Raw genomic sequence first — 17,672 nt, 5'->3', positions numbered from 1 at the left:
GTTTCTTTCAAATTTTATTTTTCATATCTAAATCTACTAAATTATCGTTAAAATACATCTTAACTTTATTCTAAATATTGTGTAATTATTTTAAACGAATTTTCAGTATGTATATTGCATTATTAAATATATAAAATTAACATACTATTAATGGTGGTAAAGGCCATTCTATAACTAGAAGAAATAATGACATTACGCCGGACGGTATTGTCAATGTGATTAAAATAACTAAGAATTCCAGAATATATTTTAAATAATTCTTCTCTAAATTAAAATATCAAGTGGTGAAATATTTTCATATTTCACTGAAAGCATAGGATCACAATAAGAATTAACATTTTATTCATTTTCCGGCTTTCTGTTGATTACTGTACTTTTTTCATGAATAATTCATAACAAATATTGATGAGAAGCGTGGCAACAATGATAAATACTTATGGCTGATGGCGTAAAGTATGAGGTACAAACGTAAATAATTTCGAGATACATTTTCATTTTTCATTAATTTTTTATTGTTTTAATTGTGATTAAGCTTTATGTAAGATTTTAATAAATAGTGGTGCGTATAGTTGTTAATGTTACAGATATGTCTAAAAATAAGATAGTGAGATCCTGTGACACAAAAATTGAAGTGAAAAGTAAAGTAAGTGAATTTTCTTTTAATTTTAACGTATATTTATGTTCTTTATGAAACATTCTGTTTATTTTGATCACATTTTTGTTTAAATTTTTGCGAGAAATATTTCATTTTGTCGAAAAAAATGATTTAACATGTATTTTTAAGGTAGTAGAAGAATGAATCATTCATAACGTAGGATTAGATTTTTAATTACTATTTGTTTATAAACCTGTACATAGTTCATTGTTTAGCAATAATGTTCTTAATATTACTTATCGATTGTGAGCTAAATTCCAATTGAATTTCTCACATTTAATGATATTATTTTGCTAATATCAAGTAATAAATTATACGCTTTGAAACATTAATGTTAATTAATGTACCATACTAATTAAGGTGAAATTATGTTAATAAATTAAAGCAACATATCTTCCAAATTTTATTAATAGAAGCAATAAAATGTATACAATGTTTAAGCAAATATATCTATTAACTTTTAAAAAAATATTTACAAGGAGGATTATATAGATTAGTAGATATTTAAACTTCACATATTTAAGAATAATTACAACAACAGCATAGAAAATATTTTAATTGTTCTTGCAACGAGAATTTTGGGAAAGTAGATAATGTAGACATATAAAACAATGCAATTTTATATTCATTATAGGACACGTTTTTTTTTTCATGTTTTTGCGTGAAAAATAAGGAAGTTATCATGTATTTTAGTGTGTAGAAACAACATTGAAACTATTATTAATAACTTTTCAAATTCTTTCATTTTTTTACTAGTTTGATGCGGAATTTAGAAGATTTAGTGTGGAACGTAACTCCCAAATAAAATTTGAAGACTTTAGATCTCTTATTGAACGTTTACACGGCCTGAAAGAGACGCCATTTTTAGTTTCCTATATAGATCCCAGCGATCAAGATTTGCTTCCTATAAATAACGATGATAATCTAAGGAGAGCGCTTTTCAATGCTAAACCATTGCTCAGAGTTATAATACAAAGAAAAGGTGAATAATGAATATTTACAAATTTTATTTTTATTGTTTTAAACTTGAATTTTAGGAAATAGTTTAGAAGAACTGAATGGTTATGGTACGCTGAAGCCTAGAAATTTAATATCTACCATATTAGGTGGAACACCAGCTAAAACGAAAACACTTCCTATTTCAAATCCCCACGATTTTAGGCAAGTTTCAGCTATTATAGATGTAGATATTGTACCAGAAACATGCAGGAGAGTTAGGCTACTGAAGCACGGGTCAGATAAACCTTTGGGGTTTTACATAAGAGATGGTACAAGTGTAAAAGTTACACAAAACGGTCTTGAAAAGATTCCCGGTATATTTATCTCACGATTAGTGCCCGGAGGTCTTGCAGAATCCACAGGACTTTTAGCTGTTAATGATGAAGTCCTGGAAGTCAACGGTATAGAAGTTGCTGGTAAGACTCTTGACCAAGTCACTGATATGATGGTAGCAAATAGTTCAAATTTAATAATAACCGTCAAACCGGCAAATCAAAGGACAGTGGGGCCTCCAAGGAGAGGAAGTTTTGGAAGAAGTTCACATATGTCCAGTGGATCACATCACTCAAATACTACAGCCGGTTCAGATCCAGAAGATAAGTATGATCAGGATGAAATTGTCGATCTTACAGGTAAATCATTACATTCTATTTTTCTAAAAAAGTCCTTCTGGCAACTTCTTATCACTGCTTTTATAATCAATTTGTTTCTCAAAAATGCTTCTTAGCCGGAACAATGTAAAATTCTTAGGAATATTTAAAGTTAATGGAAACCAATTAATTGTTCAAAACGTTTTATATCTGGTCCTTATAAACCTTTACATTTGTCTTTGAAGAACTTTCAATTGCAAGTAGGTATAGTAACTTTTGGTTAACACTAAATATAAAATAATGTCTCCTGGATACTCAAGTCTTAATTACTGTAATAAACCAGTTTATATTGTTCACAACTCCTACAGACCAATTAGCTACTTTTCCTTTCTGCAGGCGAATTTAGTGTTCATGAGCAACGTCTGCCTGTCGTGCAGGTCTTGCAAATACTGCTCTAGCTGGTATCATAGCTCACAAAAGTATTTGCCTTGGTAGTATCTGTAAAACACAGTCAGGTTAGCGGCATTTCTTCTACACTCTAAGCTGTCCAAGTTTCTAGTCAACTCTGGATTGCCAATAAGTTGCATTGTACCATAATATCAATTTGGTTTTTGAAAGGAACACAGTGTTAGATAATTGTGAACAAAATCAAGTTGATCCTAGAAGAGAAGAAAATGTGCATTGCAGTTTTCTTAGATATAAAACAAGCCTTCAATAAAATATGAAGGTTCAAATCAAGCATAGGAAAATCTTGAAAACCATCTAACACCCCTGGAATATTGGATAAAAATTGAAAATACAAGAAAATCGATACTTTAGAGGTGAACTTGACGAAGAACTAACAGATTATCATGAAATAAATTCAGGTGTACCACAGGGCAATGTTTTGGGGACATTCTCATTCCAACCGATAAACCATCCACTCTAAGGACACTCATAGCAACATTTGCAGATGATACAGTAGCGATTTCATCAAATAAAAATCGAAATCAAGCCCTGGAAAATCTTCAAAACCATCTGACATGCCTGGAATCTTGGTTTAAAATGGAAAATACCAGTAAAAATAAAGAAATCAAGGCAAATTACGTTTATCACAAAAAAAACAGTGACCGTCTCCTAATTTCAATCAAAAACTCTGCGAATACTTCTCCACGCTTGTCTCAAATTTAACCACAATGATCTAAATATACCATTAAAAACAATGTCATTAGAATTAACTCAAAAAAATATAAAGACTATTGTACAAACAATAGCAAATTAAGACTTAATCCCCCATTCAAGACTAAAAAGACAATGACCAGAAGATCTGTAATATACTCTCAGAAAAACGATGAATGCTACCTGCCACGAGATACTCATCTGAATCAAACCATTTACTTATTACTTGATAGAAGTAGATTGTAAATTTGCAAATTAAGAAAAAACTAGATCGTTGACGATGGTTATTTTTTGTTTGTATCTAATTGCCACTTCCGGACTCTATGCTTTTGAATTCATAAAATACATTTTCATATTGGAGTCTTAAAACTATGACTACACACAGAAACAACTCTACAAATTTAAAACAAAGAAACGTCTTGAAATATTCAAAATTGAACGGTTATAAATAGGCATCGATGTTTGTTTATACTATAACGATTTTTTGAGGTTATGTTCGACAATGTAGAGTAGATAAAATGTATCAAAATATAGGGAAAGAAGAGAAGAATATATGGGACATGTAAACAGTCATTATTGTGTGTAAATAAGTTAATAATAATAAGAAAATAGTTAATTTGATGTTCTAAAAAATTCCAACCAGCAAATGTATATGTTGAAAATTACTTAGTACAATTGTGGTGGCGGTTCGTCAATTTTCGGGTAAATTTAATGTTTCTTTCAGCTGGAATAACTATAGAAGAGAATCAAACGAAAGATGATGGAATTCTTCACCTATGAGACGAGAAGATTGATGAAGATAAATTGTACATTCCAATTACACTGGCAATTATATCTTAATAGGTATTATAATTAGTAATATTTAAGACTTGGTATTTTTTTAACAGTATTTATATAGTGTCTTGACTTGACGATCCGTCCCTTATGTGCCTCTTTCGTGTACAGGGTGTTTTTATTACTTCGCCTTTCGTAAAAAAGATATTCCAAGCGCATTTTATTGAATATGTAGATGCTTGTGGAAGTTGATAACAGTCTGATAGCTTTTTGAATTTGAACGTAGTACATGATTATTCAGATTATTACTGAAGCTTATAGTTTTAAAGAATTTGTATTTTATAACTTTCTAGTTGGCTTACACACAGAATCTACAAAAATAATTGAATAGAAAAACCAAAAATCAATATTTTATGCCCCAATTTTATTTAATGTGTCTATTATTTGTTTATAGTATATTCGCAGTCGAATATGTACTTAATATATGTTATGAAAAGTAATTTTAATAATTCTTTGAATGTGAATGATTTTTAAATTTGTTTCTGGGGCATTACTTTTTTGTAAATTTTTAGTATTCAATTCAAATAAATATTATGAATACTGGGCGAATCTAAATTATATTATACTGCTGCTATATTACCACCTTGTACGTTTACAAAATTTTAAACTTGTGACGTCCTCTAATCCTTTTTATTTATTATATTGAATTTTAACTGGATGTGCCTTTCAATACGTAGATGTCACAATATCTTATGAACCTCGATATTTTCGAGGAAGTTGTTTACAGTTTACATAATCTCATTATAAAAAAATTGTTAGTAACGATCTTTGTATTAGTTTGATATGATTGAATCATAAAAATAAATTTACTTTAAATAGGAGGGTAGTTCGTTATTACACAAAAACAAAGACTGTTAGAACTAAAAATATTTCTGTTGATTAGTTAGAAATGAAATTTTCTAATTTAATCAATAATACATTACGGAATCTCAATGTTTCTTAATTTTGAATATTAATCAAGTCCTGAGATTCTTTTGTATTCAATTTTATCCATTAATCTTTCCTTGGAAATTTTATATGTGATCTGTAGGTATTCCAATTGTAGTATTGATGTCGGATGAAGACTCATGCATCTTCATCGATTAGCTTTATCGTTTGCTATAGTGAAGCATATTAAATAGTGAAACATTGGAAATCTGTAAAGTTATTATATTTTTTGGCTGAAAAGTGTCAATTTTCTGTCAAGTTCCTTAATTTGATCAGTAATATCCTAAAAAATATTCAAGCGTCTTAATTCATAATATTATTTATGCTTTGAGATTCTTTAACACCTTATTTTGTTTAATAATCTGGCTTTGGGAATTTCATTTGTAAACTGTAGCCAATCCTATCACTGTAATTGTACCAATTTTTCAAAAATTCATTTTTTTTCACTAGTTTTTGATTTTAAGCTTTCAAAACTTATGGTTTACTGTAGTAAAGCTTGTTAATTACTAAATACATTGAAAATCTGCCAAATTATTATATTTTTGAGCTCAAAAGTCATTTTCCAGTTTCCATTTTCTGTTAAGTTTTCTAATTTTAGCTATAACCCTTTACGGAATCTTGACGTTTCTTAATTTTGAATATTATTTCTCTTCTAAGCCTCTATTACCCTCTATTTTGTTTATTAATCTTTTCTTAAGCATTTAATCAGTGTCTATAATCACTTTTTTTACCCCAATAGTAGTATGTTCCACAATTAATTTTTTTAAAGACTTATTTTGCATATTTAATAATTAATTTTTGGTTCGAAGCATAGGAAACTCTAAATTTATTATAGTAAAGCTTATTAACTACTAAATACATTGAAAATTTGTCAAATTATCATATTTTTGAGTTAAAAAGTCATTTTCCATCATCAATTTTCTGCCAAGTTGTCTAATTTTATCAATCATACTCCATCGGATCTTATTTATGTCCAGGGTCTCTTTTGCCTTTTATTTTGCTTATTAATTTCCTCGTAGAATTCTTATACTTTTTTATTAGTGACCTGTAGACGTTCCTACTTTGTGTTTGTAGTATTTAAAAAAAAATTCATTGTTTTATATATATTTTCTCATGAATTAATGATTTTTATATCTATTTTAATAAATAATATTTTTTTATCCAGAACTACTGGCTTTCAAAGTTTACCATCCATTATAACGGATACTCTTCATGAAAATTAAAACATTTTAAATGATTTTAACGTATCAAACTTAAATACTCATGATAATCGGCATTAGAACCTTAATTTTTTTAAAAATATATATTAAGTTTTAGTTAGTATTTTATATAATTGTTATATATTGTTGAGAGTGTAAATTTTATGAAAAACCTTTCCAAAATGAAATTAAAAAGCAGGGTTTGCGAATTCAACAGTATATGTTAGTAATTTTTAGAAAAAAATTGTGTTCGATGTCAAAAATGCATGACCATGATGGTCATATTACTCTGGTTTTTATCTACTATCGTTTATAATGAATACTCACACAAACTCAAATGGTTTTATCGTTTTGAGTCTTATCAGTATTGTCAAGACCCCGTAATATCCACTTAGTCTAAGATCTGTTCTTTGGTTAACTCGAAATTTTTATTAAGTGATTTTATGAATTGTATTTTTGACATCGTATAATTGAATCTGTGAATTATCTTGTACTTAATTATATTTTCTCGCAGCTCGTCTGTTTTAAGGACTATTACATTTTTTTGTATCTTTATTATATTTATATCCATTGCTATTACTATTTATTATATTTTTCACAATTATATATGGAATAAATTGTTTTAGAATTAACTTGATCATACTGTATATTTAATATGGGGCAGTATATTGTTCTGCGAATTCCAAATACAAGAAACTTTATTTTTAATTTGTGTTTTATTTATTTTTTAAGCATTCCTTCTTCCTTTTCTAAATAAAACATTTTTTTTCATCTTACTTCAAAGGCATGAAAAAAAGGCTTCATTAGCAAGTAGTTCAAATGTCCCCTTATATATTAGGAACAGTTCATCTTCATGGGAACCAGCAGATAGGAACTATCATCTATTTAACCAAGAGGCTTCATCAACGTGTGAATATTGAAGCAATCTTGCTGTTAGACCACAAAGGAAGAGAAAAAAAAGACTTAAAAGGACAAAAACATTTGAATTAGTGCAGTGAAAATGTTAGCATGATGCTTACTTAATTTGGGTGTAACCCCATCAGACAGCTGTTGTTCGAGAAAGACATGGAAAAAGGCTTCATCAAAAGTAATTCAAATGTACCCTGGTTTATTCGTAACAGTGATTTTCATAGGAACCTGCATATGGAAACTAATGAACAAACTATCATCAATTCATCCAAAAGGAATGAAATTAAGCTTCATCATCAAGTGAATATTACAGCAATCTTGCTGTTAGACCTCACAGTAAGAGAAAGAAGACTTACTTAATAGGACCAAAATTTTGAGTGAGGATAATTTTACTAAATTGTACCTGTTCAAAATAGTCAATTTCTATGAAAACGATAACTTTTGACCTACTTTAACTAGAATATAGTCGATTTTAATTGCAAAAAAGTCTCTTTTTAGTCGCCGTTGGAAGTCCTATCCGGAGGGATTGGGAAATGAAAAATTCGGTTGAGATTTTTAATAATATAATTTTCCAAAATGTATATTTACACTGTTGGTATTGGCACTGTTTGAAAAATATATATTTATAAATATCTATGTACATAAATAATTAATTACATAATAAACAAAATAATACTCATAACAGTTTTAAACAAATTCAAGTTATAAGTTGACTGAATAATAAAAATTTAATTTATGCAAAAAAATCGATACTGTTAGTGAAATTACTATGATTAAAAACGTGGACTATAATTTGCACTAAAGACTAACCTTTTATTAATCTCGTATCTTAAGTATGAAACAAGATTTTGAACTGTTTATGATGTTAAATAATTATACTGATCATCGTATCATAAACCTTATTAATGGTTTTCCATTTAATGTACACCTGTTGTATAAATTGAAACTAATAAACTTAATTGCCCCCTAGACCAAATAATAAAAGTACAACTTTTGTAATTTTAAAATAAATTCGTTAGGAGAAAGTTATCTAATATTTTTAATCGTTATTAAAAAAAAACACCACACGTTATAGGGCTTTTACCAAATCGTATTGACCTAAAAATTTCGTATACATCAAAGATTATTATTTTATGAAAAATGTTTCATAATTCAATCAACTTAAACTTAGATACCAGTCAAACGCAGTTTTCAAGTATACATTCTGATTAAAACAGTTTGTTTTTTGGCACTTAAGATCATTAAAAAATTAAATTAACTAATTTGGCACTATTCAATAAGTGGCTTAATTGAGCTATTTTAACAAATGGCACTGTTTAAAATGTATTTATATTAAAATCCTTGTACTTACCTATTCTATAACATTGCTATGAACTTTTTTAACCTAGATATTATATGTGAAATCTTTAAACTGTATAATAACCCAAAAAAAAAAAAACGAAATTGGTGTTAACGGTTCGTTGAAAGAATAAGCAATCTGTTTAATACAAAACTAAAAGTTTTGACATTTGACAATCGAAAGCTAATTAGCCATTATTTCGAAATACACTTCAATATCCTGGCCCGCTAGTAATGACGTAATAAATTGACGCCATACTGTTGACTGATTCTGAAATATCAACCATCTTTTAATTCACATATTGGCGCCAAATTTGAATTTGCTCTTGTTTACAATGATAAATATGGCTGTCAAAGTAATAGAAAATTCCAACTATATTGCACAGAGTTTTTGTTTTACTGTTGTGGAATTCATGTGATTGTGTCAAATTTCTTGTTTTTCTGTTTGAGATAAAGAATGGTATAATGATGTTTTTTCCCTTTCTACCAGCAGTTCTCATACCTCACTCTCTATATATTTAATATTTTCTCTATTTTTTGAGTTCGGATAATCCAATATGGCGTTGCTTTACGTCGTTGCCACGTTCTAATTTTTTTCATGGTTTTGGTATTAAATGATATGGTAACAATATTATGTTTAGGTAATGGAAAACAGGCAAAAAATTCCGTCTGAATTACTAATTTTGACACCTGAGAACGATCTCACACGGCTGGCGCTACACTTTTGGTTAAAAGTATCTAATTTTCACAAAAATAAATTTTACAACGTCGCAGACCGATGTCACAAGGTTGCCAAAGTTCACAACGTATTTCAGTGATACTTTTGATATTTAGATTTTGTTCTGTTACGTATGAAAAATGACAGCTAGTTAGTCAGTTTTCTATTCATAGATGGCGAGAGAAGGAAATCTGAATTGAACTGCCAACTTTTCGATTATAATTTCCCCTGATACACGAGTAATGATTTCAGTCACACTTTTGTCATATCAATTTTGTTCTGTAGCTCCCAATTGTCATTACGAATGTCAAAATTGCTAATTTCAGGTAAAAGCTCCTCAATTACAGGTTATGTATGAAAAATAACAGCTAGTTAGTTAGTTTACCAAATATAGATGGCGAGAGCGGGAAGATTGAATTGAATATAAATTCGTTAATATACTGTATGAATCAATTATTGTGGTCCGTAACGTAATATTTTATATACCAGATTAGATTAAACGAAAAACCTTTATCAACAATGGAATTTTCACTAAAATATTGCACATATTTTTGCATATTCGCTTTAAAAAAAAACCTGCGTTTGACCACAACCAACTTTAGATATAAAAAAAAAACTAATCCGACGATTAGATCACAACATACAAGAGATTCTTAAGTCGTCACTTCTTGTCCTCCAGCTTCCCCTTGTCCAACGAAGACGTCACTAACATCGGCTGAGCGTTCTGGTTAGGAAACACTTTATCCAAATGTTTCAGGGATTCGTTTAAGAAATTCTGTATAGCTGTGAGAGCTGCGACAATAGCAGGACCCCCGAATCCGTGACTGATCAACGAAAAATGCGTCAGGTGTCTTTGGATGGATGGATCTAAGATTATTTGCGGCCTAGTATTGCATAGCGGCGAACGGTCCTGGTTCAGAAGGTCCATGAGCTCTTTCGTTATTTGTTTGGTGGCTTGGAGAAGTTCCTTTCTCCTCAAAGTCTCTCCATTTTGACGTAAGAAGTATTCCGCTACCTAAAACAAGTTTACGGTTAATTATTTACTGTTCGATCCATTATTTACTGTTTGGTTCAAAATTTACTGTTCGTTTCCACATTTTGATTCATTATTCACTGTTCGGTTCAAAATTTACTGTTCGTTTCAACATTTTGATTCATTATTTATTGTTCGGTTAAAAATTTACTGTTCGATTCAACATTTACTATCCGGTTCAATATTTACTGCTTGTGTACAATATATTCATTAATATTTTTTAAATGCATGGAGATACAAGTTAAAAATTATGAGAAAGATAATTAAAACCCCAAATAAATGAAAAAATAAAAGTTTAGTGTGTGTTATACTAACCTGCCTAGCAGGAAACTCAGTCTCGCATACATATCCGAAGTCTCTAGCTAAATGTACAGCTTCCCCTTCAACTAAGGAAGTAAGTAACGTGACATTGGCAGCTTTTCGCCTTCCGGCTGGTAAATTCAAACCGATTTTCTCCAATTTTTCCCTGAGGATGCGTCCACCGTTCTTACTTTTCGCTCTCCTGAGTACTCCTCCTAAAAGAGAAGCGTTGAGGCATTCCGGTGGAGATAATCGGCGTTGTACTTCCCCTACGGTTACTTTGTACTTTGACGTTGATGATAATAGTGATAATCTACCAGGTACCGAACAAAAGACGTCGTTGGACGAAACCATGGATCCTCCAGCATGGTCTTTTCCTTTTATGTCTGAAACAAATAGGTAATGTTCTGTTTTTAATTAAAACGATTTAAAAAAATATTTCAAAATGATATAACAAAATGTATACTTACTTTTAATTAGAGGTAAGTCGGTAATAAAACCCGCATTGTCATCTAGACCTCCTTGTGCGTCTTCTACTGCTTGACCAAGGGCTTGATGAAGTGAAAGTGGATCGTCGTGTCGTTGAGACGCTGTCGTATAATCGGGTCGTCCTCCTCCTGGACCGGTACTGTAGGGAAAACTCGTTCCATGACCTAACTGACTCTGAAAAAATGAAAAAAAGCATTAAATTAATAACAAGCACATTTTATTCAAATAACCAAATGCATAATTGTATTTTTTATCATTATAAATGAAAATCATTGAAATCAAATTAAAAAAAATTATATAAATACTTCCATACACTCTGTATTCTAATGAAAATTAAACCAGGAGTGCTTAATCAATGTTTTTGATGCATTTACATCATTTTTTGGAATAAATGAGAATGTTTATATTGAATTGTCTATAATTTTCATTTATTTATCAATAAATGTCGTCAACAAAGCAATAGTAAAACATAAAAAAGGAAAAAACTTAGAACAATGCATTATTTTATTTATTTTCGTAGTTTTAGATTGAGATAATTTCTTTTTTAGCCGTTCTTTTATGTTTTATAACATCTCTTTTATAATTTTTCAAACATTATTAAAAGAAAAATTAAAAAGCTAAGGCATAAAAGTCTCTGTATACGAAAAAATTACAGTAAGATGAATAAGGACGACATAACATAAAAATGTAAAACATTTACCACTTCACTAAAATCATTAGGTATAATTAACATATCACCTATATTTAAATGGTTTATGACTAAGCAGTTAGTTAATACATTTTCAAATGCATATTTTTTCTTAAAAAAGATCTCAAACTATATTCTCGTAAAAACGAAACTAATTGAGTTTGAATTTGATAACGTTGTTTTGAGTCAATTCCTCATAGTCGCTATTCAATATTTTCTTTCAGAAATTATCTTCTTTTTGTTAAAAACATAATTATATTTATATTGAAACATCAGTATACGTTCTTTGTTAAATAAGACGATTTTTATATGAATGTTAATAATTATAATAAAAGCTAAGGTATAAAAGTCTCTCAAGGACGACATAAACTAGAAATGTGAAACTTTTACCACCTGTAGAATTCATTATAATCAACAGATCACCTAAATTCAGATAGTTTACGACGAAGCTGTTAATATATTTTTTAATTAATCTTTGTTTTAAAAAGATAATTATTTTGAAAAATTGTAAAAGTATAACCTAATTGAAATCAAATTTAGACAAATAATAAAATAATTCTCAAATTAAATGTGATAATAACCCCAGAAAGGTATGTTTTGTTTATTTATGAGGTTGAAATGAAGCAATAAATGTGAAAAATTACAACCTTAATTCACCTTTGTTTATATCCAGCAGCCATCTTGTAGAAAGATTCAGACCAATATAATATCGAAATAAATGTACCACGTAATTTATTTTAAAAACTTCACAAATCTACAAACAGAACAGTAATCACCAATGCACTATTAATAAAAAATTATTTACTTTCGTGCCATGTTTGCCAACTTGATGTCTATTAATATTGGCAGACCCATCTAGAGCTCTTAATTTGAAATAAAAAAATAACTTGACCTTGATGGCTCGTAGGTGATTTATGTTATAAATGTTGCCAAATCTCAAGAAATCCTCGATTGAAAAAGTAGTTTCTTAACATGAATAATGGCTAGGATCCATACAAAAAAAAATAGATCTCAATGTAAAAATTCTAATCATATAATCAGAACTATCTTAATTATAAGATAGCGAAATGGTAAATAGCCGAAATTTGTGATGACCAGTTTCACTAAGATATCGATCTGGTTGTTATAAGAAGCTACTCAACTATTTACGCTACAATCCCGACATATTTCCAGCGTCTTGACATAGTTTCATCATGGAATATTTTCAAGAGAATTCCAACTATCTTTGGCCTCGTTTTAGATACACGATAGCCAAGACAAAATAGGAAACGGATTATGAATACACAGTGTTGCCAAATCAATCAAATAATTTTAAATAATACACTACAGACATTTTTAAAATATATAGAATAACATAAACACATATAAAGTTCACGAAGTTGATTAATTTACGATCAGAAAAAAAGGAAAATATTTAAAGATGGAATATTAACTTACAACGTGTGTATGGCTACCATCGCCATCTCTCGGCCTTAAACCCAACTGGTTGTAATGGTGTAGCCCCGAAAGACCCCCGTAGGGATCCGTGAGGTACTCTAAGTGCTGTTGTGGCGGTGGACTAGGTGCGTGATGAAATGGTGGTGGAAAATAAGGGGGTTGGAAATCCGGTTGCGGTAATTGATGCTGCATGGCTGCCGCTGCCGAATGGTGAAGGCCTGAGGCGGCTCGGTGGTGGGCGGCTGAACCCCCCGCGGAATAGCCGCCACCAGGCGAGCCGCCGCTGAGTGTCAGGGAACCATGCCCGGTAGCTGTAAGCCGGTCCTGCAAAAAATAATTAGCAATTTATAATTTTTCGTTAATTTCTAGTAACAAAAATTCATAATAAATATTTTTTGGTTTAGTAAATGTCATTGAATCATCTAAAATGAATAATATAGTAGAAAATCGAAAGTAGCTGGACTAAAAATGGCGTCGTCACAATTTACAAGCTTTTTTGACAATTTTTAGTGACCAAAATGATGATAAGTACCATTTAAAATAACTTAAAATATTTGTACTATTAGTAAATGTAATTGAATTATCTAAATGAATAAAAAAGTAGAAAAAAAACTAAAATGAAATTGGAGTAAAAATGGCGACGCAACAATGTATAATCTACAAGTGAAATAATTATTATTCATATCGACGATGAGAGTGAATGGGAGGTAGGTATGTTCTTATTGCTGATACTCCTCCTATATGAAACATTTTCAACAAATAAAAATAACATCCTTCATGAATAATTTATTTTAATAGCCTCTGTATCAAAGGTATTCGTCAATTTTTTTTAATCGTAATGTTATCCGCATACAGGACCGAACTCTTACACGTTTAAATGAAATGTCTCAATATATTATATGGAAATAAGTATTTAACACGAAACGTGTATTTTTCCGCATACTTTATCATCTGGTATCTCAGAAACTGATGAGAATCGAGAAATCTTGTATTTGAATATTTCTAACAGCTTCGTAAAATCAATTTACTTCACTTATTTGATTCACTCTGTAAACGTATGATTCATGAACGAGATTAATTTCTATTTTTACAACTTATAGAATCATTGATTGTAATAAATGATTCTGAGGTTATTTGATTTTGAAACCAGAAATATAAACGCATATTTTACTATTAAAAACATTTAGAGGATAATCGAATAGGATTTAGTTTGTGTAGATATTTATAAATTCTTCGTTTAAGAACGGCGTTAATCGGTCAATCTCGTACTTTCTTCTAAACAAATTTGTTTCCTGATTAGGGAGGAGCATTTTAAAAACCCGAATCACACCACTAAAAATCCCTACAAAAGTTATTATATTTGAAACGACGATATAAATTTAATATTAGTGATAATTGTGATTTATTTTCACGTATAATAAGAACTGTTTTTATTTACTTTTAAAACACTTAAAATTATGAGCACAAAACCGATCTTAAAAAGTGTTATGTAAAAACGGATGTGATATATTTAATCAGGAATCTTCAGAACTACCAACCTAACTTCAAATCATTTCTTGTTCAAAAATTCATACGAATTGGTTACAATTAACAAAAAATGTCGAGTGTGTTTTTATTAATACTAATAATTCTACAATATGTTAACAAAACAATTTTCAATTTTCTTTTTTACATTTTAATAAGTGTAAATGTAAACAACGGAATGACAGTAGATACAAAATTAAACGCGCAGGTTCAGTAACCTTGAACTAAACGGAAATCAAATTTTTACTGCTCTATGCTAATTGTTTCAAAAACAACGAAATTACCTTCTCAATATACTTTCCGACGAATTGATCTGTTTATCTATATATTACATATTTATCAGGCAGTAGGGAACGGGGCGAAGTTGCCAAAAGAGGGAGAATTCTAAGGATAGTTTCCTTGCAAGATTTTAGATAAAGGCATTCCTTCAGTTGCCTTTAGACGTAATACATTTCAGTATGTTACGTATATTTAAGTGTAGAAAAAGTGACAAGTTACATCAGATTATATATTTGGGTTATGCAAAAGGTGAGTATTTTCTTATTATAAATTGTGATAATATTTAAAACTATTTTTTTTTATAATTTGTTGTACTAAATTTGTAGTATGTGTCTAGTGGAAAACCTGAATTATTTACATTGTTATTAAGTCATATAATCGGTTATTGGAATCGAACGTTGCCAAATGTATAACTTTGTCGCTTTTAGTACCACACATACCGAGTTTTTATGTAAATCGTTTTATTTTTTTTAATAAAATAATATGGATGCTGTTTTCACTTAATGTTAATTATTTTCTATGGTTTTGAACCCACGTGTTAAATAATTTAATTAATATTTATTATACAACGAAATAATTATTATGTAGTATATATATATATATATATATATATATATATATATATATATATATATATATATATATATATATATAGGTATTACGTTTTAATCTTTTGATTAAAAACCAATCTACGTAATTCGTAATTTCATTACGTAATTGTATATGGGATTCTAACAAAAAGTTATTTATTAAAAAAAATTGTTTCGTAACGATCCAAGTCGAGATGGAAGTTGTATAAAAAAAAATTAATTAACGATAGAATTAAAAAAAATGCCACCATTAATGTGTTAGTTTAAAGAAATCTCATTACAATCAAAATTACTCGTTTCGGCATCGCGTCTTCTACGTATAACTGTTGGCTTTTCGTTTCAAGACAATTATTTATATTGTTTACCAGAAAGGACACGAAGAGAACGAGATATGTAGAGGTGGGAATCTACATATTGTATTTGCGATAAATAATTTGCAATAATCTGGTTTATAAATGAACAATTTATACTACGAAACGATTAATATTCATAACCTATTAGAAACCGATACAAAAATCGAGGTTATGTGACAGAATAAACAGAATATTTTCTTCTTATAATTGCAAAACAAGCCCAGGTTAATTTTGGTTTTGCATACGTGGTTTTGGACTTGCATAGTCCGAGCTTGGTCTTGGTCTTCCTGCCTCAAATGTGGTCTTGGTCTTCCTGCCTCAAATGTGGTCTTGGTCTTGATCTTGGTGCCTCAAATGTGGTCTTGGTCTCGATCTTGGTGCCTCAAATGTGGTCTTGGTCTTGGTGCCTCAAATGTGATCTTGGTCTTGATCTTGGTACCTCAAATGTGGTCTTGGTCTTGATCTTGGTGACTCAAATGTGGTCTTGGTCTCGATCTTTGTGCCTCAAATGTGGTCTTGGTCTTGGTACCTCAAATGTGGTCTTGGTCTTGATCTTGGTGACTCAAATGTGGTCTTGGTCTTGATCTTGGTGCCTCAAATGTGGTCTTGGTCTTGGTGCCTCAAATGTGGTCTTGGTCTTGGTGCCTCAAATGTGGTCTTGGTCTTGGTGCCTCAAATGTGGTCTTGGTCTTGGTGCCTCAAATGTGATCTTGGTCTTGATCTTGGTACCTCAAATGTGGTCTTGGTCTTGATCTTGGTGCCTCAAATGTGGTCTTGGTGTCTCAAATGTGGTCTTGGTCTTGATCTTGGTGCCTCAAATGTGGTCTTGGTCTTGATCTTGGTGCCTCAAATGTGGTCTTGGTCTTGATCTTTGTGCCTCGAATGTGGTCTTGGTCTTGATCTTGGTGCCTCAAATGTGGTCTTGGTCTTCCTGCCTCATATATGGTCTGGGTCTTCCTGCCTCATATGTTGTCTTGGTCTTGGTCTAGCTGCCTCATATATGGTCTTGGTCATATTAAGGAAAATAGAACGTAGAAGTTTCTCATTTGATCACCCAGATCTCCAGACCCAACTTGCTCGGATTTTCATAAATAAAAGATCTCGTTCACCCCAATACATGTGGTTTTCTTTCGAAGTTTTTGAAAATCGGCTAAGCAGAACCGGACTTACAGGTATTCCGGTTCCCACTCTCCCCCTCGCCATTTATTTGATGACATTTGTGGAATATGGCCGACATCCGTTTTCAGTTGCTCACCCCGTACCTTTTTTTTTTTGATAGCACCGCGTATTTGGAAAATTTTTTAGAGTATTATACGTCGAAATACTCCAGACTCTAAGCACCATATATCTTTCGTATTATTTTTTCTTTAAATCAAACGGTATCATTTAGAATGGCTACCATCAATTTGTACTCATTGTATTTAGTTGGCGTTTCCGATTAACAGTTCCATCTTAATAACAGAGATTCGTATAGTGAATCGAGCATGTGAGGCCCTGGGGGGGCAATATCTGGGTGTGCACTTGCCTGACGGCATTCCAATCTGCTCGGGGCGACTTAGTAAACCTCCGCACAGAGATAGAGAGAGAGAGAGAAAATATATACGAACGGACGGTCAGGTCGTCGTTATTAACTCGGTACTGTTATGTTTATG

General features: G+C 30.6%; 2 protein-coding genes across 5 annotated transcripts in view; one reads left to right on the top strand and one right to left on the bottom strand.

The window, feature by feature from the left end:
• Positions 1 to 416: 416 nt before the first annotated feature.
• On the top strand, positions 417 to 4,892 carry LOC130894593 (partitioning defective protein 6). The gene is made up of 4 exons (XM_057801503.1): positions 417 to 643; positions 1,412 to 1,637; positions 1,693 to 2,286; positions 4,127 to 4,892. The coding sequence occupies exons 1-4, from the start codon at positions 587 to 589 to the stop codon at positions 4,180 to 4,182; spliced, it is 933 nt and encodes a 310-aa protein (XP_057657486.1). The 5' UTR covers positions 417 to 586; the 3' UTR covers positions 4,183 to 4,892.
• A 2,925-nt stretch (positions 4,893 to 7,817) lies between these two features.
• Positions 7,818 to 17,672, bottom strand: part of LOC130894149 (transcription factor AP-2-epsilon) — a 50,381-nt gene continuing 40,526 nt past the window's right edge. For 2 of the 4 annotated variants that reach the window (XM_057800756.1, XM_057800754.1), the window contains exons 2-5: positions 13,275 to 13,598; positions 11,131 to 11,323; positions 10,676 to 11,046; positions 7,818 to 10,342 (exon numbers count right to left, since the gene is read on the bottom strand). In XM_057800756.1, the coding sequence (XP_057656739.1) occupies positions 9,989 to 10,342; positions 10,676 to 11,046; positions 11,131 to 11,323; positions 13,275 to 13,598 (1,242 nt within the window). In that variant the 3' untranslated portion in view covers positions 7,818 to 9,988. Of the gene's footprint in view, positions 10,343 to 10,675; positions 11,068 to 11,130; positions 11,324 to 13,274; positions 13,599 to 17,672 lie in introns of all 4 variants that reach the window. The other 2 variants (XM_057800755.1, XM_057800753.1) reach the window with 1 other exon arrangement.

Source organism: Diorhabda carinulata, chromosome 5 (genome assembly GCF_026250575.1).
Source record: "Diorhabda carinulata isolate Delta chromosome 5, icDioCari1.1, whole genome shotgun sequence".
NCBI classification, from domain to species: Eukaryota; Metazoa; Arthropoda; class Insecta; order Coleoptera; family Chrysomelidae; genus Diorhabda; species Diorhabda carinulata.
Note: the sequence above shows the minus strand (reverse complement) of the source record. Positions and strands in the feature narration are given on the sequence as shown.